Source organism: Colias eurytheme, chromosome 5 (assembly GCF_061535395.1).
Source record: "Colias eurytheme isolate Ceu_HAF_F1 chromosome 5, ilColEury1 Martin Lab GWU primary, whole genome shotgun sequence".
Classification (NCBI taxonomy): Eukaryota; Metazoa; Arthropoda; class Insecta; order Lepidoptera; family Pieridae; genus Colias; species Colias eurytheme.
This window is the reverse complement of record NC_142984.1, coordinates 10,817,988-10,843,759: the sequence shown is the minus strand read 5'-3', so window position 1 is coordinate 10,843,759 and position 25,772 is coordinate 10,817,988. Positions and strand designations below refer to the sequence as shown.

The following is a 25,772-nucleotide window of genomic DNA, read 5'->3' as shown; positions in this document are numbered from 1 at the left end:
AAAAGATACTCCGTATTATGACCATAATCCAGAAGTTTCGTGTAATGGAACTGTCCATTTGATAAATTTAAAACATAATTATACAGCATCCTATTTTTACTTTCTTTCTCTATATTTTTTGCGTGTAATGGTTCAAACAAAATATTATAAGCGCAGTCTAGTAAGAGCTAGTGAAAATCGAAATCGATCCTGCCGTTTTTAAGTTTGTATGGAATAATCTGTTACTTCATATACATTAAAAGTAGTACTTTATTATGGAGTGAAGAAGCAAACATTAAATTTTCTGTATGTCTAGAAATTATACCAAATAAAACACATAATATTTACATTATTCTTTATTATCTTTGTCTTTAAAGTAATTACAGATAGGCACTAAAAAAATAACCATGCATATGTAAGACCATAATATATTTAATTATACATCTTCGAAGCTAGTGCCGTTGTTGTCGAGTATGGCAACCCCACACGCTTGAGTATTGATGGCAACCCAACGACACTTATATTGCAACACCCAACGGCTTCAACGTTCAAATTATTTTAAAATACATACTAAATCACTGTTAGGGCAGCACTGATTTATTTTTAGACATCCCTACTTTAGTAGAAATTAGTAATTTTTTCAGTAGTTTTTGTATGTTTCTTCGATTTGTCCACGAAAGTACTTCTAGAAATATGGAGTATTTTAGTAAAGTACGGTATATATCTTTCAAATATAAATTTAGAATGTACCATCCCTAACAATAAAACTCAACAGAATCTCAATAGTGCTGTCAACATGAGAAACAAACAACAAAAAGCGAATAAAACGTTCCACCGAATCCACAAAAGGCACATATCCATAACTAAAATCATTTAAAAAAGCTAACTCTTCACTTAGTACAATACTACTAGCTAACATCGGTTATGTGTATATTATAGACCATAGACAATTCTAAGCATCAGCCACTAGTTTTTTTTTATATCTGTAGTCAATGGAGTTTGAAATAAAACAATGTAATTTTAAATCGCGGTTTATTATACACATCCCGATTACATAACTTTTAAACGATTAACTTAACAAAGACTATTTTATTTATAATTTACACAGAACCGTGGCGAAACAATCAGATTATGAAGCTATTGTGTGCTATATCATATCAGCCCAAATTATTGCTCGAGTGTATGTTAACAGATAGTTCAAGTGAACTGGCAATTTCATTAACTAAATAAATACAATATGAATTATTCACTAGAGCGGACCGCGAGTGAGTTTATTGTGGCAAAAATGTGTTTAGCTGAATAAAATATTCATTTTGTTTAATTTAACGATTTGATAATTCATAATAATCAAGTTTTTGAAATATTGTCCAATTAAATTTGTTTTTAAACAGAAACTGTTAAACTACAATAAACCCACTTACGCCCGCATAAAAACTTAAATAAATCGATAACCAATCGGTTTGAATTTCTAAGCGAACATAAAAAATACCGAACCGTGTGCTTTTGCATTGAAAACTACGTGTTTCGAATCACGTTACGAAGTGAAACCTCTCCAGTCGGCGCAAACATTCTTGATCTTTCCACAACCTTCTAGAAGCTTCTAGTACATTCTCGAAGTTTCACTTCCACGCGTGGCGGGCACGCGTAACATTTTATAAATTTATAATAATCCGACACTAAATTACACAAAGCTATCTACATGAGCTCGTACTGTGTTGCCAGTTAATTAAAGCGGATACTTTAATACTGTCCACGGAGGAATGGCGTGGCAACATTTGTTTGGGAATGATTGTCTTGCGTTGTGTTCCTTCCATTCGCTTCCACATACTTAACTGGACATTTTCTGGAATGGAGAAATGTCATTGTTAGTCAAAAAAACAAATTATTCTTATTTATTTTATACTTAAAATGAGAAACATAATTATTGTATTGTACACAATATAAATTATATTATTACTGACACTTTAGTATCGCTATGAGAGCGTGTAGTACCGCAGTATACGGAAAACTTTTAGCAGCGCAATGAAATTACAAGTAAAAAGGTGTAGATAGGTTATTAAGTGCTTCTGGTGTGGCACTTCGAAATGTGGCTATTTAGCCACATTTTACTTTAGTTTCTATCATGTCACCTTAAGGCCATGCGCAGACGACAGACTATCCGTGACGCACTTTTTAGTCTGTGAAAATAGAACCTATGAAATTATATGCAGTAACGCACACGACGCGCAAAAAGTCCGGCGCACAAAAAATCCGTGTAATTCGGGCAGACCGCACCGCGCCGCTCCGCACAAAAGTGTGTGAAAAGAATTGAACGTTTGCTTCAACGCGCGCTAACGCAGACGGCGCACACTTTACACGATTTCCATAGCGTCTACGTCCCTACAGCTCTGCCGACAAAATGATCGAAGATGTGCGTCGTGTGCGTTGAGTCTGTGAAAAATCCGCGACCGACTTTTTGCGCGCCATGCAGACTTTTTGTGCGCCGCAGACTCGATCGCACAAAAAGTGTGCCGTCTGCGCAGGGCCTTATTAATCTTGTGTGTGTTAGTGTGCCGTTTCTGAAGATCAATTAATGTTGTGTTGGTAACATATCTACACTTTTTATTTGTAATATCATTGTAGAAGTGCTTAAAAGACTAGTGTGAGCTTTATATAAGCATAGTACATATAAATATACACAATATTATTGTGTAGCGGCTAGCATGGGTGTCGATAAGCATAAACATGCTGGATACACACTAAGTTGTGTTAAGTTATATGTACACTGGCACTAGGTACAAGCGCGAGTCAAAGTAAATAACTGTAGTGACTACATATTTGCACGTATCAATCTGGCAAAATAACGGAATGTGGTGTGTTAGTACATGGCACGGGTGCGTGTTCCTAGTGACAGTGCCAGTGGGAGCATACGGATTGCCACGCTAGCGCGGTCTGAACTGAAGACTGCTTGTGCCAGTGCAGGTTGTCAGTAGCTCTATGGTGCGGTTGGGAGCACAATAATTGACAGTGTAGCCGGTTGGCAGTCGGCGGCTGCCAGTGCTGCTGCAGGGTCAAGGGGGTCGCGGAAGAATTCCAACCAATACCCGCAGCCCCATCATTAAAGCAGCTCGACGGAACATAGTGGGGTTTTAGTCGGTAAAAATCCGACATAACCCTTGGATCCTTAGTCCTTACCCTCCCGGGGGCCGTGGGTATCTATGCAAGATTTCCCCACTTAAAAAAAAATGTGTGCGTGTACTATAGAGTACACACGTAAGAAGTGAAACTTCTTTATGACATTATTTTTCAAAAAATAATTTACTATATGCAACTTTACAGAAATACGTCGAATCACGCGTGGTAGGGATAAGAAAAAGATGGCGCGTAATGGAAAAATGTTACACTAAATTTTTTTCCAACCCCGATAAAAAAGTTTCGCTTCAAAAAGGGGGGGTGCGTGTGTGTGTGTGTGTACCTGGCTGCTACTGGCAGCACTGCAGGTGTGTGTGTGTGTACCTGGCGGTTACTGGCAGCACTGCAGGGTGTATGTGGGGGGTACCTGGCGGCTACTGGCAGCACTGCTTGCGCACGGAGTCGGCGGCGGAGGGCCGCACGTCGGCCGGCTCCGCGTCCGGCCGGATCACGTCGCCCTCCGGCGGCTCGCGCATCTGCTTCTGCGACACGATCCTGTAGATCTCTGCAAGGATAAAAGTATATATCATTATTAGATCAAAGAAGTATATAGAAATACGACACTTACAAATCGATAAATAAGGTTTTTTTGTAATAAATATTTTGTAACAAAGAAATTGGAGGGAAGGTATTCTTAATACTGTATCTAATATTTAAGATATCGTTATAATTATGATAGAATGAACGAAAACTTACCAGTAAGAATATTCTGGAATGCTGGTTCAACATTCGTGGAGTCCAAAGCCGATGTTTCTATAAAACTAAGACCATTCGCTTCCGCAAATGCTTTTGCCTCTTCTGTTGGGATTGATCTGAAATTGGTAATGAAATTGTACATTTGAATGATGTTGTTAATTACCGTGAATTGATTATGGTCATGGACTTGAATAAAATAATGAAATTTGAGCATGTTACCAAGCACAGTTAAATGTCAGTTAACCCATATATCCTATTTTTTCTGTAAAATTTACATATTTATTACATACAACGGCCAACCGGCATCATAAGTCTATTACAGCTGCCAAGGTCACACTGCTTTTGTCTGTGGGGAGTTCTACAGACACACAAAGGTAAGCTGTTGTATTTATTTTTTGACAACCACCTGCTAGCACTCCATCTTACCAGCCGATGGTGGAAAAAAAATCGCGCTTCCCTAAAAGGTAGATATCTGTTCACTTTTCTCTTGAAGTATACACACCTGAGGTGCCTGAGATCGCTCTTGTTCCCGACCAGCATGATGAGTATATTCCGGTCGATATGGTCACACAGTTTCTGGCTAGGTATAGAGCTACAACGAGCTGTCAGCTGTCACAATCTATGTTACAGATACACACCTGAGATGCCTGAGATCGCTCTTGTTCCCGACCAGCATGATGAGTATATTCTGGTCGGCGTGATCGCGCAGCTCGCGTAGCCACCGCTCCACGTTCTCGTACGAGAGGTGCTTCGCGATGTCGTACACGAGCAGCGCGCCCACCGCGCCGCGGTAGTACGCGGACGTGATCGCGCGGTACCGCTCCTGGCCCGCCGTGTCCCATATCTGGGCTTTTATGGTTTTGCCGTCCACCTGAAAAGAGTGATAATATACTTAGCATATAGGCATCTGTGTCCCCAGATTTGGGCTTTTATGGTTTTGCCGTCCACCTGCAAGGGTTGATAAAATAATAATAATAAAATTTTCGAATGAGTATATCGACTGGGCATTCAAAACAGTCATAGAATTCAAATTTCGTTTAGTATGTGAAGGCATTTTGGCTATAAATAAATCATTTAATTTTATCAAATTGCTTGCTGCAGTGTTGTCACACACATATTTATTACTAGCTTTCCGCCTGCGGCTTCGCCCGCGTTTTCAAAAAAAAACCCGCATAGTTCCCGTTCCCGTGGGATTTCCGGGATAAAACCTAGCCTATGTCACTCAGAAATGATGTAGCTTTCCAACAGTGAAAGAATTTTTCAAATCTGCCAAGTAGTTTCGGAGCCTATTCAATTCATACAAACAAACAAACAAACAAAAAATCAAACCTTTCCTCTTTATAATATTTGTATAGATGATACCTACTGTTGTTTATTATACTTTACTGTTTTTCTGTATTTACTAAATTCATATTTGTTAATCTATTCCAGGAAATTGGGACAATCTACAACCAACCAGATCACTATAATCTGAATCAGAATTGAGTGGATTTGAATACAGCATTTTTACAACACCGATAAATAGATATTTTTTAAATCCTATTTGAGGCTCACTTGATTGCATTGTTATCTTTGTGATTTTTGATGAAACAGCGTCTCGAGTGTGGTGACGTGTAAGGCGACACGGTACTCAAACTCAATAGATTATAAAGAGCGCCTCTTCTAACGTGTAGAAAAGAACAAAAGCTGTTTAGTATAATGCAGGATAGACCCTGTCCTGATTCAGGCAGTGCATACCTACTGCATTCATAAACATATCAAAGATATAGAATTCTAATTAAGTTTTGTTAGGTGTTTTTAGAAAACTTTAAGAAAAGGTCATCCACTTTTTCAAATAGAGCATTATATTTTATTCCGTAACTTGGACCGTTATTCTTATTTCAATACACACATGTTACAGCTATACACAAAGTAAACTTCATCGACAATAGAACAAAATTAATAAAGTAACTCGCACATAAATATGACTTAAAAAGTAAATCGTGTTAAAATGTAAGAGCAACAAAACAGGTGTTCACACATTACAAATAAACAGATTAACAATTGCTCACATGGTGACACATGCTGTTGATAGTGTTTTCGATAAAACTTCGAATACTACGCGTGTATTGAAAATTTTTCATGGATTGTAAATACAATTAGATAAAATTGATGAATATAACCTAAGTAACGACTTGTAAATTGTAATAGTGAAATATTAAAAACAGAAGCTTTGGTTGCAAAATTTAACCAAATTAATGTTTTTCATAAACATAATGTAATTTTAATTTTGAACAATGTCAGACCTACATTGATAAATTGCGTACTCTTCTTGTTCTCGATAAAAATAAAAATTGCTGACTCTTATTTTCGCATCAAAGAGGTTCAACAATCAGATAAAGAATTACTTTCTCGTTTAAAATCGTCTATAACTGCAGTGTACTAAATGCTTCAACAATAAAAATAGCTTTTTCTAATTAAAAGCTTTATATGAGAAACAATCTCCTCCCACATTAAGAGACCAGTCCAATACAACGTATTCAAAAGTATTACATATAATATCTGTATATTCATACGGTACACTAAAGTATATTCATCATCTCGATAGTGTGAATGTGATTGAATCACATCGAAGCTGGCCTGAGGTCAAGCGAATATAATTAGAAGGTCGCCGACACTTCCCCTTAGCGTGCTTTCGTTTTTTACAATAGAGGATGTATGTTGTACGGAATATATATTTGAATATAACGGTATGGTGGACAGGAAGCAACGAATTCGATCATTTAAAGTTGGTGGATTAGGGACAATTAATAAATTGCCTATGAACTCTTGATATAAGTTCACTTTTAATTGAGCAGGTTCTAGATATTAGAGAAAGAGATTTGTTAAAACAAATAGTTCGTTAGAATTATATCTACAAATAAATAATTTCCGAAAGATGTTGATAATCTTCTAAGGCTCAAAGCGACCTTAAAAAATTAATCCATATCCCAAATATTCAGACGAAAAACGCTCATTGAAAAGATAATCATCCTTTCACGAATCAAATTGTTTATGGAATTACAATTGTAATTCATTATTAACACCATATAAAAGTTTGTATTGCCTCGTATAGATTACAAGTAAAGATTAGGAAGTACATATTTCATTTGGTACGTCATCATTTACCGTTTATAATTTGCACAGCTTGGTTTTTTTGTTATCGTCACTAATTCAATCTATGACGATGTTTGATGATGTTTTTTTTTACTATGAATGTATTTTTACAATAATTAATAATTGTTACACGAAAGATATGGAAATAAAAACAGCCAATTGTTTTGCTGACCGTCGCGTCGTGTCGATGTCGTGAACGCCATAAAGACAACCTCGTTTATGCGAAGATACCTAGGAGGAAAATAGAAAAACTCTATTTTCTTTTTATACTTTACCTATTGACGCTAAATGAAACTTCTCATTTGTGGTTTTAAAAGTTACAGTACTATTTCTTCAAATCAAAATTTCTTAAAAATTCCTAACCTAAACAGATGGTACTGGTACCTACGTAAAAGAATATGTCGTTCAAATTAATATTATTTGGATATTTAATGCCAAATTCTGATAAGTTTTCTACTTTCTTAATTCAGATACATAAGTGTGATAACAAAGGATTTAAAAATCCTTAGAAGTATATCATATTAGAAATATGTTGATCGCTATTCCGAGACGTATTTCAATACGCGGTTGCGGGTGGATGAATGACATCATGCCAAACAAGTTTTCTTTACGGAGCTTTGTGATTACATCTTCCCACATATAATTTGTTGCAAAAAACACATTTCTATGGAATGAAGAAGTTGACTATAAAAGGCCTCATTATAGTGTCAATATGCGCCCAACTAGAAATTTTTATTCGTTCGCCATTCGTAAACTTTATGCACGCATTCGTTCTAGTATACAAATTTTAACATTACATAATTTTGATTTATTTTTGGTTGCTTGTTACGGAATAACTTAAAAACTTATGTTTTCGAAATGTAAAAACTAAAATAGGCTGTATTCTTTGTTATTCTCATAAGAGCTGAATTTTCGCCGCTAAAATCGCGGTCGCAGCAAAACTCGTGATAAAAATGCAAAACTTTTTATAAGAGAAATTTGCAACATCAACAGATAGGTAGAATGTTATTCAGAAAGTCATATACTTAGATATTGTAAATTCTTTCAACAATACACTCCTCAAGGAAAAAAGATTGTTATTGATACATAGAAGTTTACTACAATTCAAAAAATAATTTAACAAATTAAACAAAATAATATGCCTAACAGCCTATGAATCATTTGCTTACGATATTGAAAACATTACAAAAAATATAAAAAAAACACAACATGTGACAAAATAAAAACTATCTAGGAAGTTCACTTGATATTAAGACACAAAATCAAGCTGTATCGAATAGCAGCAGACAATAAGGTCACATTACATTCATATTTCGTATGTAACAGGTTACATCATCATTTAGCAAAAGTAGTGCATTTAAATGGTTGTTACATGTACTACAAAACAAAAAGATTAATTGAAAAAGTTTGTGTGTGTATATCAATTAGGAAGTACTGTAACAATTGTTACAAAACTTATTAGGTGCCACTACAATTATAACATAGAGATGGTTACTATATGGATGCACTTGATTAAATTTAATTGAAAAATTATTTGAAATGGAGAAGACTAGTATAAAGATAAACCAGACAACTGAGTTGTTTCAATTATCAAAGTATATAGGAATTTAGTAGTGCATTTATGAGATTCTATTCCTATTGGATAGTGATTGCAGCTATTTAATAAAAGAATAAAGAAATGGCATGAAAAACTACATAAAGAGAATTGAATGAAAAAATGCAACATATTTTTAATAGAAGGATGTTCATTATGAACTTAAATATTTGTCAGAGAAATAAATAATCGCTAAAATAATCACTGCTATTTTAATAAACTGTTTAGATAGTATAATTACCTACAAAGAGATATAGTTTGCATAATTCATTTTGTAACTATGTAAGACAGAAAATACTCTACAGAATGCTCTTTATTATGGTAGTTAAAACTGTAAATACATACAATAAAGCCTTTTTTATAAAAGGCAATGAAACTACATAAACTTGACTTAATTTAAATGCAATAAATAAAAGCAATCTTCTCTATTTACTATTTAAACTGGCACCTTTCCAAATATACTATCAGCTATATGTTTTACACAGGGAAATGACCTGTACTTATATTTATATTTATTTGGTTGATTATTGTACAAACAATGTTTTGTTTTGATTCAATGACTTTGAATATTATAAACAACAAGTTTTTATAGTTGTTCATTATCTTTTTGATAGTAATGTACATCACTGAATTAATTAATAACTTAATATCAAACACATTCAATAAAAGAGAGAACATTTTGCACTAGACAGGCTCAATGTTTTTTAAAACATGTTTTTTTTAGCACAGAATAATAATGGGAACTATATTTTCTATCACCAAAATTTATATTTGTCATCAAGTTGTATCACCTAATAAATAGATCTATCACCACGAAATATTTTCGTTCTCAGATAAACAAAAATTGTTCCCAGGTATGAATTATCAAATTAATGTTAATATATGTGTAAAATAAGAGATCGATAACCAATAAAATTATATTGCATTATATGAATATAAACTTCGTTCTTATAATAACAGTTTTGTTACTTAAATAATAGCTCTGTGCTCAGAATGGTAGATCTGTCACCAAATAAATCGATTATCGATCCCTGACTGCGACTCCTTTTTATTTGATATTTTGTCACCAATACAGTAGTAACATTTTATTTCGTTCAGATATTAAATTAATAGTATTCGTTACCAATTTAATACATCAATTTATAATTTTAATGAAAAAATGATCAAAGGGGCGGAGACAAATTGGCGCGCTTTAAAAATTGACCAATGATGACCAAATGATTATTCAGTGGTTATTATTTTTAAGAATAAATATTGATTATTTTAACTTTAATTAAGTGTTTTATCTACTATTCTGCTAGCCATAAGCCAGCTATTTTAAACCAGCGCTGATTGTTCAGTGGTAATTATTTTAAACAATATTTATTTTGACTTTAATTGTTTTATTTACTACTCTGCTAAAAATTTTATTTAAATATAATTTATACTACCAGTGGAAATTTAGAACCTTGGGAGTCTAGTTAAGTAGCAGAATCTTTTGGTTGAAACGATGATGACAACCCTAATTTTTTATTTGAACTTAATGCAATTTTCTAGTAACATAATATGATTTATTGGTGATCTCTTTAAATTAGTTTGCTTAAATACTTATTAGGACACACCTATTATAATACATACAAAAACATTTATTTGGTACTAGACCTTATATCTCAGGATTTTAGGTGATTTATTGTGGAACTGATTTTGCATTGTTTGGTGACTACATTTTGGTGACAGATCTACTATTTTGAGGACAAACCCTATTATTTAAGAAACACAAAACTAATTAAATTGGTGATAGCTTAAATGATACCCAATAATAATTTACTAAATAATTTTAATGGAATACACTCTTATCTTACAACCCATCTGACAATATTTGATTAAAATGTAATATTATCAATGTTTTTGCAATTATAATAATTATTTACATAAGTCACTTCTGAAACACTACATTTTGTTTAAAATGTTATATTACCATCCCACTTCTTCATGACAACATAAATCAAAGAATAAAGTCCCATAGGGATACAAATTATTTTAAACAATAACTATGATTATTAATATGACCTCAATGTAAAAACGTATACAATGTACTTACAAGTCAGAGGAAAATCTTTAGAATAACGTAGAATGTAATCCAACTACATTTTGAAATAGGTATCTCACTTTTAAAAAATATGGATAATGTACAAAGAAATGTGTTATGTGTCATCATTATAATGATAGGTACTTAACAAAAGGTTATTTCAAACAGGTGCAGAGTGTTTACTTTATACAATAATCAGTAATAACCATTGCTAAATGAAAGATAGATATGATAAACACAATTTTCACATTTTTATTTTGATTTGATGTTCTGGTGAATTATTTTAATTTCATTCACATATCAATTTGATCAACATAATCACTTGTAGCTAAAGTAATTTTAGTTGAGATTGAAAGGTTGGTATTTTTATTGTTCAATTTGGCTTTTTTTGCATACTTTTGGATGTTAAAAATGTAGGTACATTTTCAGTATTAAAGTATAGCAGCAGGTATGCCTTCTGATCTGAGGTATATCTTTTGAACAATTTTGATAATTTTATTTGTTTAGCTATATAAGATATGGACTATAATGGAAAAAACTAATAATTACACTGCAGCAAGCAAATGTTTTTCACTATCAATAAATTTATGTAGCAATCTATAACTTTTCATAAATAGATAAGTGTAATATAATAATTACAAAGGACAAAGGCAATCTCACTTTTATGTGTGACATTTACTTATTGCAATTTATCAAAGTAAATAATAACTTACCTCTATACTTCTGGTTGCAAACTCCACTCCTATTGTTGATTTTGACTCTAGGTTGAATTCATTTCTAGTAAAACGTGAGAGAAGACTACTTTTTCCCACCCCTGAATCCCCTATCAAAACAACTGAAACAAAGAAATTATTACTTTTAAATGAGATCAAAAGTACATACATTTGTATATGCTTTTTAATGGAATTTTCATACACAAAAATTATATTTAGGTATATTGATTAGATCACAGATGAGTACAAGGTGACTCACTACTTAGCAAGGATCTCAAAATCGATTGGTTATCGCCAGCTGATGGAAAACAAAAGATTTTACACTATAAATCTCACAAAAACAATTATCGTGACTTAAACTGTAGGATTTAACTATTCTATTAATATTCTATGAGGTTTTTATACCGTAACTTTAATATATACGTGACAAATATAATCTTTTGTAGTAAAGATATTAAAAGATAAATAGATTTTATTGTATCCGATTTCATATGTTTATTGATATATTTTTTTTTGTTGAAACTCCAGCACTTTGCTTACCTTTGAACAAATAATCATATTCGTCCTCTCTTGTACCCATTTTGATATTGTAGTTGTCCGTTCGACGTCAAAATCGGTCAACTAATAACGTCAAGATCGTAGAAACGTAAACAAAAATAGTTGTACACAAAAATATCACAGACTTGTAAAACACTGCACAGCTTTGCCAATATCACTTTTGATAACGGATTAATTAAATAAAAACGGGTTGAATCAAATAAAAATATTTAATTGTCTCAGAGACAAAATGGCGGATTGTTTTACGAATTACGCCCCTATTGGTGCCTCACAAGTCACAAAACGTCATTTCAGCTGACATGTTGACGCCCTGTTGTTTCGTTTATCTTCTTTTTTAATAGATGGTCGTGGTTGGATTCGGGGTATTTTGTCATAAACAATATCTACAAGTTTCTATGGTACCTGCCTAGAGATTTTTTTGACTTTAGATAAACTAAAATGTGACTGAAATAAAATTTAAATACTATACATTCGATTGTATAAATTAAAAATAAATTTCTCCACAAATCAACGATATCGATTCCGATATGAAATGTTAATTAATAAAAAAATGAAAAAGTTAAATAACAGCTTAACAAAAAAGGATTGCTATCTGGGGAAGGTAAAGGCAAAATAATTTGGAAAATCCAAAAGTGCACGCCTCATAATTTTTTTTTAATAAATATTTATTAATTATTATTTTTGTTTATTTAATAACAATTAAACCACATCGAATCAGACCCTGAAAAATGAAAGGGTTCTATTCCTGAGCATACTCAAGCGTAAGAGAAAAAAAAAGACTCGATTAGTAAAGTATTTCGGTCGCTATCGTGTTAACAAGAAAAAGGATCCGCACATACAGACACACGGACGTCCAAGACAGAACTTTTTTAAACTGTTTTTTAACTAGTTTAAATAACAAAAATGACATCAAAAATATCATGAACGTTAAAAATAGTGTTTTTTCTTAATATGTGTGTGTATGTATTATCTTACAAGTGCAATGTATGATACATAAAGACATTTTAAGTTTGAAAAATCAGATGTTTTGCGCGAAGTGACAGTAGTACCCACCTCAACGCTTCGCTTAAGAGGCGTGCAATAAGCAGTATCAAGATCGTTCAGTCCATTTTCCCTAGGGTTGCACACTCAAAATTTTGATTTCCCTAATTGCCATCAGATTCTGGTTTACCTATACCCACCTCAACGCTTCGCTTATGAGGCGTGCAATAAGGGCAAAATCAAAATGTAAAGTGTTTTGTATAAGGGCGAGGCGAGACGTCATTTTTAGATAAAAATGATTTTCGCGGCGAAATAAAAATGCATACATAGATTATTTTGTTTTATTTTACACTAAATACTTTTTTACATCTTAATTTTACGCAGTTGCAGCCACGACTTCGTCTTCATCATCACTATCGTCTTGCACTTCTTTAGATATCGTGCGATCAACGTGTACAAATGGATCGATCTTTAAGTTTTCCGTCGATGGCGGGCTGACAATTATACACCTAGAAAACCATAAACAATGTTATTATTTTCATTTTTTTTAAACATTTTTTCAATAGTAGAAATTTTTATTTCTCCTTTACTATGCACTCTATGGTTGAGTTCCGATTCTTAAACACTTTCCTTGATGTATGTCCCAAATTGATAAAAGAATTACATAAAAATCACGGTCAAAAATTGTCTGAAGCAAATTCTGCTCCATGCATGTATCAGGCAGAGTTTTCAAATGAGAGATATAGACTTTGAACATTACTGCCAGGAAATAAGGTGCTAATTTTAATGCATGTTTTATGTATTGGATTTGATGACCTAGAAGGTCTTATGAGTCTATTATTTTGTTCATAGTATATCAATAATTGAATTTGCTTTGTAATTTGAAAAATTTGCAATATTCATTGCAATATAATAAAAATAAATTACCTAGTGATGAAAAGTCCATCTCTCTTAGGTCTTGAAGACTGTATGTCTTTCAGCAGCCTGTCAATGTTCTCGGCGACACATTTCGGTTCCATATTCAACTAAAAAGAAAATTACTTTAATTACTCAATTAGTTAATTGGTAAACCACTTATAATATATGGGCAAAGATTTCAAAATATCATTTATGAATGAGTGTTTAATATAATTTGTAAACAGTTTCTTAATGCAAGATGTGACTGTATACTTCAATTATTTATTCAATTAGACTTCTTTTACACGCACTTTCGATCGTCATTAAATATTTTTAACAATTACCACCGATTGGGAATGCAGTATCTATGAATAACCAGCAAGAAACTCCATAGTTTCTCTTTTAAAATCATGTCAATATAACAATTTAATTTTACATAATATGTAACTTATATCTAACTACATGTCATAATATGCCAAAGAACTGTCCTATGGTTCTTACGCGACAAACCTCCATGGATTTTCATTAACACAGGTTATCATAAAAATTCCTCACCCTTCCAACCGGGACTTCTACAGACCCAAAGTTCTGTTGCATCTCATCTTTCACGACCCTGTACTGTATGCCGGCTGCGAATTTCTTCACCAGATCAGCTATATTAGCGTCTAATGTTCCACCCTTAATGTTTGGGAAGCGCCGTTTCATCAGACCTCTGATGGGCACTAGTTCTGTTATTATGTTTGGGTGGGCGATCACATAGTCATAGTCACCTAGTTTTATAGTACCTTCCTGAAATAGAAAGAGAGAAATGTTAAAAAATGTTATGATTTATGAAGATACAAAAGTGCTTTTATAAGGAGTCTAATTGAATAAATAAATGTTTGAGTTTGAGAAACAAATTATACTGTGTGTAAACTAAAGTTTATTTTAGAAATGTTACATACTCAAATAGTTCCTAAATGAGTTCTTAGGTTCATAGTAGTTGAAATTACAAATATAAACCAATTTTGATTTTAAAAAAATTATTGCAATGAAAATGGTAGTGGATACTTTGGCAGGTAACAGGTAGCAAAGGTGTAGATAATGAACCTGAACCTGAACTTTATTTATGTATAAAGTTAAATCTATACTTATATTATAAAGCTGAAGAGTTTGCTTGTTTGAATGCGCTCATCTCAGGAACTATTGGTCTGATTTGAAAAATTATTTTGGTTTTAGTAGCTCATTTATCGAGGAAGGCTATATATCATTACGCTAAGACTAACAGGAGCGGAGAAATGCAGGTGAACTCCCAGAGCACAGTTAGTATACAATAAAACATGACTACTCACTTGAATCTTCTTTACAAGTTCTGTACCACCAACAGTGGTGGCACCAGCGTCCGTCACCTGTTTGATCAACTCCGCTCCCTTACAAAACGCTAAGATCGTGCGCTCTTCTTCGCGAGGGAAGTTGTGCGGAAATAGAGTAAGCTTCGAGAAGTTGTCTAGGAAGCGAGTCTGGATAATAAAAATTTAATTCAGACGCAGCATTTATTTTTAAAAACAGAATGTCATTAAAACATGGTTTGCTTTTTCATAGATGTGTGTAGTGTACCGTCCTTATATCAATATAACTGTTGTTTGCATATTACAATGGATATTTAAACAAATATTAGAAAGGGTGAGTAAAATTTTAACTACTATAAAACAAGATAAACTTAAAATATGGCAACATATTTCTTTTATATACAAGGGTTTGGTAAATTGTGTTTATTTTGCCCTTCTTTTTTTGGTTTCTCTGTGACGAGGCAATCTGTTATCAAAATACTTGGCCCTTATTTTATTTGGAACTTCCGAGAAAATGTGTAAATGAGTAAATTTTATTTTTTATATTATTATCATTACATAGTATAAAACAAAGTCGCTTTCTCTGTCCCTATGTCCCTATGTATGCTTAAATCTTTAAAACTAAGCAACGGAATTTGATGCGGTTTTTTTTAATAGATAGAGTGATTCATGAGGATGGTTTTAGTATATAATTTATTATGTTTTAGACAAAGCGGGCGAAGCCGCGGGCGGAAAGCTAGTAATATTATAAATTACCTTTTTAATTCCTTCCATGTTAACTTCCACCTTAGCAAATACATAAGCTTCTGGATCATTATACATAGTGGGGTGGTGTGTTTCCTGGTGCGCTCTAACAGCCTCCTCTGCTGTGTAGACTGGCCACCGGTAATAACGCATGGGATACACATCATCCACCGCTGCATGTTTGAACGAATCGTCTAGATGCTTGTTGATCAATTTTTTTGCTACCCTGTAACAAGGTTTTTGTTTATGTGATTAGAATATTTATAATTAAAGTTAGAAGAATATTGGACTAATGGTAGATGTATAAAAATAATTTTGAAAAGGTTACTAATGTGAATTTTGAGTAGAATTCTACTTGAAAGAACCAAGAATTGATATAGTTTTATTTTATGTAGTATGTTGAATAGGAAGCTTGTACATGTTTGGTAATAATAAAATTTAAAATCAAATCTTACTTGTCCTTTCCTCTCTGGTTGTGTGGAATAAATCCAACTTTTGTTATTTCAACTTTAACTTTCTTTGCACGGGCCTTCGCCCTTGTACCTTTACGTGCCGCATAATATACTATACCAGTGTTAATCGAACGCTGTAAAGAATAAAAAATATTTTAAATGTCTGAAAACTGTTCATAAAATTACATGATAAAATTATTATTTTTATTTATAATATAATACTTACTGTTGTCGTAGCATTAGATTTATATAATGATAAGCTGTTAAATAACGATCCTGCAAAGCGAATTTAATAAAATATTAATTGAAATAATTGAATTCATTTTACTACACACTCGACTATAAATATTGTATCAAACGTCTTATTAACTTGATAAAAACTTACGGAATAATGTTCCAGACATATTCAATAAGTTATAAATTTAATTCAATACATGAATTATTTTTATTTATTAAAATTTACAACAATATTAGAATTTTATTTGAGGTTATCCATAGACTTTACTGGCTGACATTTCATTTTCTGGTTCTGCGGCACAGAATACTGGCATATTTACATAATTTAATATTTTGAGTTTTTTTCTTAACAATATTTTTTTGATTTTCTTCCTTAACTAGCGCCTACAACTACAGTGTATATTTGATATGATATTTCAGTTAATTAATTAATCAAATAATTATTATTTTATAGTCTTTCTTTTCAAAAAGACTCGAATCCAAAATAGTCGTTAAATTTGTATTAAAAATTAATGTTGTCATTGTCAATAAAATCAAATCACAACATTCTCAAACATTTGTGGCCGTTTGGTGGCCGTTGTGATTGTTTTATTTCATTTTATAATCATGAATTAAATTCTTATCAAATGATCAAGACTGCAGTTTATCAGTTTTTTATACAAATAAAGTAACTGATTCAAAATGGAAAAGTTTAATAGTACAATTCTGTTAATATCCCTTTGTGCATTATTGTGGGGTGTGGCCGGTCAATATGAATGGCAAATACGCGATAGTTTTGACGAAGTTCGGGGTAAAATGGATAAAGTTAAACCAGACAATTGTTATATTACACATTTAGATGACCTTTTTTTGCCCGATGATTCTGTGTCTCACCATCCCGATGTCAAAGAAATAAACATTAACCCCGTATTTCCAAATCGTACGGCTATGTTGCATTTACACAACATGGTTATGAATCGTGCGTTCTTCTGGAGTTATATCCTTCAGTCTAGGTTTATTCGTCCAGCGATTAACGATACTTACGATCCAGGCATGATGTACTATTTCCTCTCGTCAGCTGCCGATGTGTCTTCGAATCCATACATTAACGCTAGTTCTATATATTTTTCACCAAACATGTCATATACATCGTCATACAGAGGATTCTTCAACAAGACAATGCCGCGATTTGCGCCCAGAGCGTTCAGAGCTGACGATTTCAATGATCCTGTACATTTGCAGAAGATATCAACAATGAACACTTTCTATGTTGAGGATTTAGGAGCATTCGATCCTGATAGTTTATCGAAGGATTACACGTCGGATTTCTATCGTATAAATGAGTGGTATCAGAAATGGTTGCCTGACAGAGTTGATAAGAGGCACGATACAAAGACAACTTACCAAGTTGAGATTCGGTACGCAAATAATACAAATGAAACGTTCACATTTCACGGTCCCCCTGGTAACGATGAAGTTCCTGGACCAGTGAACTGGACGAGACCATATTTTGACTGTGGAAGGTTGAATAAGTGGCTGGTGGCTGCAGTATCTCCTGTGGCTGATATTTATCCCCGACACACGCAGTTTAGACATATTGAATATCCTACGTAAGTCTATGCTTCATATTAATACAAAAGATAAATTTTGACTATTGCATTAATTTCTAATAAGAAATAATCAGTTGTACCACTTAAGTATTTGTGGAATAATTTTCAAAATGATAAATATGACTATATATTTCTTTATTGTTTTAAGATTTGCTTAGAAATTAATCATTTATATTTGTAATTGTCCACAGGTATACTGCAGCAGTTGTAATGGAAATGGATTACGACAGGATAGATATAAATCAGTGTCCGCCGAGCCAGGGGAATGATAAACCGAACAGATTTGCTTCTACAGCACGATGTAAAGAGGAAACTACAGAGGTATGATTTGTTTTTTTACTTTTATTATAAGAATAATCTTCGAAAGTTTAATTTATTATATTGTATACTGTCCAATTAGTTTATACCATCCAGTTTTTGCTTTCTGTATTTTTTGTGTATGATGAATTTCCCTTTAAAATTTGTTTTTTTTTTCAAGCGTTTGTGCATCTAGTTGTTTTTAAATATCTAAGAATAAATGCTAAATAGTAAATAAAACAATTTGCAACAACAACTCAAATCTCATACAGAAAAGTGAAAACTATGACAAAATAATACCAAAAAGAATTGATAAAACATCCTTAACTTATTTTTTTAATAATAGTGTGAACCCCTCCACGGCTGGGGTTTCCGACGCGGTGGCTACCAGTGCCGCTGTCGACCCGGCTTCCGTTTACCCAGCATCATCAGACGACCATATCTCGGGGAAATTGTTGAAAGGGCAACATCTGATCAGTATTATAACAACTTCGATTGTATGCCTATTGGATGTAAGATTATTTATTATATTTACTTATTTAGGGTGCAAATTTGCATCTTTAGAGCTGTATCATTTATCTTGTTTACCATAGATAACTAGTTAATGAAATTTCAGCAGCTGTTATTATTAGTGTAGACTGCAGACTATATAATAGTATAATATTGTATTTAGAAGTTCAATATTTAGATTTTAGAACTTTTAAACACGTATTGCAATCATAGTTATCTCGTAAGCGTATCTTTGAAATGCAATACCATTGCCATTAAATAAACGTTTTCTTTCTTTCTTGCAATGCATACAGCATTCAAATTCAGACTAATTCCATATAAAAGACCAATTGCTATATTTTTTAATGTTTCTTTCGTTTTTTTAGGGATCCAACGTCTTCCTGTTCAATGGGAGAAGGCTCATCCTTTCATCAGAGCGATATACGCAGATAGATATTACGAGTATGTGAACGCTATGAGTGGACCAGCCTCGCTACATACTGAAAGGGTCAATGTGTACGAAGTACTGAACTTTATTAGAGGAGTGCAGCCGCATAATTGTTCTTTGTAAGTTTTTCTATTATACAAATCTATATTAGTTAGGAATAAATTTCTTTAAGATGATTATATATATGTTTGTATTTTCAAATTTTATTTATTACTAGCTACCGCCCGCGGCTTCGCCCGCGTGGTGTTTGTGACAAAAGTTAATATCTTCATTCACTATTTCGTTTGCATCAAGTTTTGATATATTGTCGAAATGTATCTCCTTTCCCTGTATTTATTTATACTGTCTCTCTTTCATTCAAATAGATTTCAATTATTTTTTTAACATTCTACTGGGTGAATATAATATCTATACTCACATTATATGTGTACTCAAGCAATTTAATTGCATGCGAAAACAAAATTATTTAAATCATCATTATTATATATTTTTATAAATAATTATTATTTCCAGATATAATCCGTCAGACTTATTCCTTAATGGTGATATAGCATTCGGCGCAGAGGAGCAATTCGAAAACCAAGCGAAAATGGCCGTGCGACTTGCCAACTTTATCAGTGCTTTTTTGCAGGTAAATTAATATTTATTGCTAATGTAACAATTTATTATTGGAAATTGATTATTAGTCATTTTCGAGTATATAAAATGATAGAAAAAAGACTTTAAGAATCTGTTGTTTCGTATTTTCATAGAAAATAAAAAGTATTTGTATGCTATGTAACTAAGAATAGGATCGATTCCGCGCCATATTGGGACGTCATTTTGTTAAATCGAATGAAAATCATTATCTCAGTTAAGTAATAATGTTTGTATTTTAAAGTGTGACATAAAATAAAGTTAACACAAATCAATAAATCGTATTTTTCAAAAGACATTTGACACTTAAAGGTAATTGAAATTCCTGTTCTTAGATGGATTACATCATAATATTACTAGCTATTGTCCGCGGCTTCGACCGCATATACTGTTTCTTTAGCGAATTCTAGTAATTCTCATTCTCATAATATATGTATATTGTTTTACATTAAAATACAATTCTATACAGGTGTCAGACCCTAAAGAGGTGTTCAGTGGTACCCGAGTGGCTGATAAGCCTCTAACGGAAGACCAGATGATCGGTGAAACACTGGCTATAGTGCTCGGAGACTCCAAGATCTGGTCAGCTGGTGAGTGGCCTTACATTAACAGACTTAAAAAAAAGCCGTGTGGCACTCGGAGACTGCCGCGGTAAAACTATTGCATAGCATAAAAAGTATCACCGCTTCGCCGGTCGGAGTGATGGGTGTTAGGTTATTTCGTTACGGATTTTTTACATTCGGTCGCCGCGCTCAAGGCCCGAGATAGAAGCTATGCAATAAAGGATAAGGTTCACAATTAAGCAATATTTTTTGTAATAAGAGTTGCATTGAGTTGAATAAAATTAAAGTTTTCTTTTATGTATCAATTAATTTTTTACAAATAACGAACAAACGAAATAAAACGCAGATATCAAAAAACTTTAAACTGATATCGAAAGTAGGTACTTTCGTTATCAGTTTAAAGTTTTTTGATATCTGTAATAGTTACGGAATAATCGCCTGTGCACACTTAACGATTACACCCTGTATATTATGTATTTTGTTCCGATTTTTTATCTATATATGAGTTAATATTGTATGTGTTTTTTTTTTAATATTAATGAAATAATGTAAAATAATAATGCCTTTAATTCATTTCATCTTTATTTAAACAGGTACATACTGGGACCGTAATAAGTTCACGAATCGTACGATGTTCGCGCCATTCGCGTACAAGACTGAACTGAACACGAGGAAATATAAGGTTGAAGATCTCGCACGATTGAATAAAACTGGTAAGACTTTTAATTACTAAAATCCTATTCTTCTAATATAATAATTATAATTAGTTTAACTAATGCGATAGTTACTCATTCACAGTATAACCATTGAATGAATTTTGATAATTTTTGAAAGTGATGTAGCTTATGAAACAGAATAACTCAGAATAGATCATTATCTATAGAAATATTTTATTTCTTCTGTGGGTGGGACCACGGTGAAATAAAATCGTCAATACTCGCTAAATTTTTAAATGTTAAATAATTGTAAATAAAAAAAAAAATTGTCTTTAATAAATTAGTATAAGTCTTCAATTCTTCCTTTGAATCTATATTATATTTGCAGAGGAGATGTACACAAACAAACCCTGGTACCAATTCCTAAAGCAGCGCTGGTCAACCAATTTCGATAGTTTGGAGAAATTCTTCCTGAAAATGAAAATCCGAGACGATGAAGTGGGACGCTACTTGAAACAATATGAGAGGTATGCTTATTATTTTTATAGAAGTGTTAAAAACACACGTGTCAGAAGTGAAATTTCTTTGGTAGGATTCAAAGTTATCAAAATCGTGACATACCTAATTACTCCATGACGTGACGGTATTTCCATGACGTGACGGTATTTCCATGACGCAACCTTGAAATTTTACGCCTTACGAAGTTTCACTTCAAAACTTTTAAACAATCAAAATTCAAATACGAATGTATAATTCAGTCATTCAGATATTATATAACATTTCATTAATTTAAGATCAATTCTTTGAAATTAAAACTAAATTTTCCTTTTTACGCAAATTTTATGTCATGTTTCAATGAGATTTAGACTATTTTCTATACACATAAAAGAAAAATAATTAAATAAGTGATCTATATCACCAGGTACCCCACATTCTACCGCGCGGCTAACATTGCTCACGGACATTGGACACAGCCCTACTACGACTGCACCGGACCGGTCAAACAGTGGGTAATCACATACGCGTCGCCGTTCTTTGGTTGGGACAGTGTGAAGGTCAAGCTGGAGTTCAAGTGAGTGGGCGGCTTTATTTAGTACTAGCTTTCCACCCGCGGCTTCGCCCGCGTTTTCAAAGAAAAACCCGCATAGTTCCCGTTCCCGTGGGATTTCCCGGAAATCCCACGGGAACGGGAACACACACCTATCCTATGTGTTAATCCAAGTTACCCTCTATATGTGTGCTAAATTTCATTGTAATCGGTTGAGTAGTTTTGACGTGAAAGAGTAACAAACATCCATACATCCATACTTACAAACTTTCGCCTTTATAATAGTATATATTAAGATGTAATGTGACAGGTGTGAATGGCGGCTTTATTTTTGGAATTTAATTTGACGGGTGTGAATGGCGGCTTTATATGCAATTTTTATATATGAATTTATGGCACGTAAATAGGTGTGAATTTTAGGCTTTAATGTTTTTTTTTATTGGAAGATTATGTAGATGTATGTACCTAGTTGGAATAAGGTTTGAATAGTGGATGAGAGTTTTTCAGTTGATTGTGAATGATGTTTTTATCGAGTATATTAGGTCGAGTAAATTTTTTGAAAAATCAGTTCATCGAATTTATTGTACATTTTATGTGTTGTAAATCCTATAATAGATCTTGTTAGTATCTAAATAAAACTTATTTTTCAGAGGAGTAGTTGCAGTAACAATGTCACTAATGGCGCTTGATATAAACCAATGTCCGGACAAATACTACGTGCCCAATGCGTTTAAGAGTACTGACAAGTGTGACAGGACCTCATCTTATGTGAGTTCATTTTACATTATATTCATCATGTATATGTTAGTTCCTTTCTTATAATATTTATATTATATACTTGACCTGGCATCTCCTGGTTTTAAAAGGGGCCAACTTTCAAATATAAAAAAAAAAACTATGAAAAAATTGATGGTTGCTCACTCTTGGATGTATTACATGCGGACAAACAAATTTTATCAATGTTAATATAACGATTCTGATATTTGAGTACATTACTCTTTTTAAAAATAATTTTTCAAATTTACCAATTGCTTTCCTGCCTCTATAACAAACTTTTTTATATTTATAAAAAGTGGAATTAACATTAATAGTCACTACATAGTAAAAAACAAAGTCGCTTTCTCGGTCCTATGTCCCTTTGTATGCTTAAATCTTAAAAACTACGCAACGGATTTTGATGCGGTTTTTTTTTAATAGATAGAGTGATTCAAGAAGAAGGTTTTAGTATATTAGGTTTTATTATAATTTATTAGGTTTTAGACAATGCGGGCGAAGCCGCGGGCGGTAAGTTAGTATACAATAAAACATAATACCCAAAATTTCAGTGCGTACCAATACAAGGTCGTGGGTTCGAGGCCGGCGGTTACAAATGCGAGTGCCTCCAAGGCTACGAGTATCCCTTCGAAGACGAGATCACATACTACGATGGTCAGATTGTGGAAGCCGAGTTCCAGAACATTATTCTGGACAAACAGACACGTATAGATATGTTTAAGTGTAGATTGGCTGGTGCAAGTGCGATTCAGAGCAGTTTTATTATAGTTTTGACAGTTTTGGTTCTGTTGATTAAGTTTAGATAAGAAAAAATGATGGATAATACCCGACTGTGTAGATTTAAAATAAAAAAGAAAATGTTTAGCACTTAGCTTCACGTTAATAGTATGTAATGCAGGATGTTATTGTAACATTGTTGACGTGACAACGTCTTATAATTCGATAGAGCCGGCTGCACGCACGAAAAAACATGACTCATGCGGCGTTACCTCGCTCTGAGGCGTTCCATGTAAGGCTTGAAGTGCGAGCGAGAGCGCGGAACGAGCGACAAAGAAGCACAGTCGGACGTTGTCACGTTCAACTATCGTCAGTAAACCGACTTTACAGACAACTTTTTTTAATGAAGAAAAAAATGGACATATTTTGTGCGGGAAATAAACGCCGTACTGTTATCCAGTGTAATGTTTTTTGCGTTTTAGTTTGATCAAGTGTATTTAATTTAAACCAATCAACCATTTTGGCGTGCCAAAGACCTATACTTAAACACTCTTGATAAGCACAGTCGGGTAAAGTGACATGGTGATTTAGTTTTGAAACATGATTTTATTGATATTAGGTACAATTCCTATGTGAAATGGAAAAGACAAATATATAATAATTATATACTTAGTGATTGAGAGAATTCATGAATTGAATAAACAATCATTTTTTCTAACAATGGCAGCATGCACAACAGAAACATTAGTAAATAAAGAATACAATATAAAATTGTATATCAAGTTTGTACCTTAATATGTATGTTATTAGAAAAAAAATGTTTTTATTTTGATTTATAGAGATTTCAAAAATCTATAACGATAGCACATTTCATCCTATAAGTTTTTATTAGAACGAAACAAAATGACTTATTTTTCCGAATCTCGGGGATTCATTTAATTTGAATGATCCATTTTCGGCGCAGAATGTATTGAATTTTGAATACAATTGTGATTATTTTAAGTTTTAACATTCCTGTTTTACACAAAAGGCAATTTGTACTTTTATATGACAGAAATGTAGTGAATGCATTTTTTTTTAAATTTATTTTGCAAGCCCTTTTGCTCGTTATCGATGAAGTTTTTAAAAATAATAGCAAATAATAACCATGCGAATTTTTTTGAAATCTATTCTGTAGCTTGACGAAATTTCGCGTGATTTGAAACAATTTTTTTCTCAATTTATCTTTGGTTTTTCGCATTTATAATTGAAACATTAAAATGCCTTTTTTATCGTCGTAATGTTTAGACTGATTACATATACATACATTAAGAATCTCATACAATAATCATGATATAAGTAAGCTATATATGTTTTTATAAGTGAGCTTATATATTATAATATCTAATTGTATTATATTCCTTTATATTTCGTAAAAATAACAATGTTTACTTTTGTAGCAAATGTAATTGTATTATTTGTATTTCTATATGCATTTACCGTTGTTTTTAAATGTTTATATTTCAGCTACTAGCAAGTATAAATAGTGAATAAGGATTTTTATGTTAGAAGATGACAAATTCTTATAAGTGTAAGAGATAAAAATGATAAAATTGACATTGGATAATTTTATCAATCATTTGATTTATATCATTTATATAAAACTAAAACCATATAAGATATACTTTTAGACCAACTGCGTCTTAAAGCAGTCGTAAGAGCGGACGTACACGGACTGCTCGAGCAGTCGGTCGTTGACTGCTCGAGCTGTTGCTACAAGCCGCGCAGTTGACGGCTTGAAGCGGTCTCAACTGCTTGAAGCAGACCGTGTACGGCCGCTCTTAAGCTTTTAAAAAATTCAAAAGTACTGTTAATCAGACCACCTACATACATAGAATTGAACAAAATTGATACTTATGTAATATTTTATAAGCACTTACTTACTTTAGATAGAAAAATCAATTATTTTTTCCATAAACGTACAATGTTTACTTTTGTAATCAATTATAACCTTTCTGGTTTA

The 25,772-nt window shown here is 32.7% G+C and overlaps 3 protein-coding genes across 3 annotated transcripts; 1 reads left to right on the top strand and 2 right to left on the bottom strand.

The window, feature by feature from the left end:
- Positions 1-322: 322 nt before the first annotated feature.
- Rab11 (RAS oncogene family member Rab11) lies at positions 323-12,179 on the bottom strand. The gene is made up of 6 exons (XM_090102127.1): positions 11,897-12,179; positions 11,357-11,478; positions 4,485-4,717; positions 3,847-3,962; positions 3,518-3,655; positions 323-1,822 (listed from the first exon to the last, which is right to left on the bottom strand). Exons 1-5 carry the CDS (start codon positions 11,934-11,936, stop codon positions 3,525-3,527), a joined length of 642 nt encoding a protein of 213 aa, XP_089958253.1. The 5' UTR covers positions 11,937-12,179; the 3' UTR covers positions 323-1,822; positions 3,518-3,524.
- Positions 12,180-13,224: 1,045 nt separating this feature from the next.
- Positions 13,225-16,827, bottom strand: mRpL1 (mitochondrial ribosomal protein L1). The gene is made up of 8 exons (XM_090102338.1): positions 16,702-16,827; positions 16,543-16,592; positions 16,320-16,450; positions 15,877-16,090; positions 15,124-15,291; positions 14,348-14,581; positions 13,823-13,920; positions 13,225-13,404 (listed from the first exon to the last, which is right to left on the bottom strand). Exons 1-8 carry the CDS (start codon positions 16,718-16,720, stop codon positions 13,272-13,274), a joined length of 1,047 nt encoding a protein of 348 aa, XP_089958464.1. The 5' UTR covers positions 16,721-16,827; the 3' UTR covers positions 13,225-13,271.
- Positions 16,828-17,115: 288 nt separating this feature from the next.
- Positions 17,116-24,106, top strand: LOC149908656 (uncharacterized). The gene is made up of 11 exons (XM_090102123.1): positions 17,116-18,142; positions 18,334-18,463; positions 18,786-18,951; positions 19,315-19,495; positions 19,890-20,007; positions 20,482-20,602; positions 21,169-21,288; positions 21,620-21,758; positions 22,154-22,303; positions 22,930-23,047; positions 23,605-24,106. Exons 1-11 carry the CDS (start codon positions 17,235-17,237, stop codon positions 23,857-23,859), a joined length of 2,406 nt encoding a protein of 801 aa, XP_089958249.1. The 5' UTR covers positions 17,116-17,234; the 3' UTR covers positions 23,860-24,106.
- Positions 24,107-25,772: the final 1,666 nt, after the last annotated feature.

Excerpts from the sequence above, each read along its gene's own strand:
- LOC149908656 (XM_090102123.1), top strand. The coding sequence starts at position 17,235 with ATGGAAAAGTTTAATAGTACAATTCTGTTAATATCCCTTTGTGCATTA. Across the intron at positions 21,759-22,153 it reads TACTTGAAACAATATGAGAG|GTACCCCACATTCTACCGCG; the intron begins GTATGCTTATTA and ends CTATATCACCAG. Across the intron at positions 22,304-22,929 it reads AAGGTCAAGCTGGAGTTCAA|AGGAGTAGTTGCAGTAACAA; the intron begins GTGAGTGGGCGG and ends CTTATTTTTCAG.
- Rab11 (XM_090102127.1), bottom strand. The coding sequence starts at position 11,936 with ATGGGTACAAGAGAGGACGAATATGATTATTTGTTCAAAG. Across the intron at positions 11,479-11,896 it reads ATATGATTATTTGTTCAAAG|TTGTTTTGATAGGGGATTCA; the intron begins GTAAGCAAAGTG and ends TCTTTGTTTCAG. Across the intron at positions 3,656-3,846 it reads ATTCCAGAATATTCTTACTG|AGATCTACAGGATCGTGTCG; the intron begins GTAAGTTTTCGT and ends TTATCCTTGCAG.
- mRpL1 (XM_090102338.1), bottom strand. Across the intron at positions 13,921-14,347 it reads TAGAAGTCCCGGTTGGAAGG|TTGAATATGGAACCGAAATG; the intron begins GTGAGGAATTTT and ends TTTTCTTTTTAG. Across the intron at positions 13,405-13,822 it reads GATGGACTTTTCATCACTAG|GTGTATAATTGTCAGCCCGC; the intron begins GTAATTTATTTT and ends ATGGTTTTCTAG.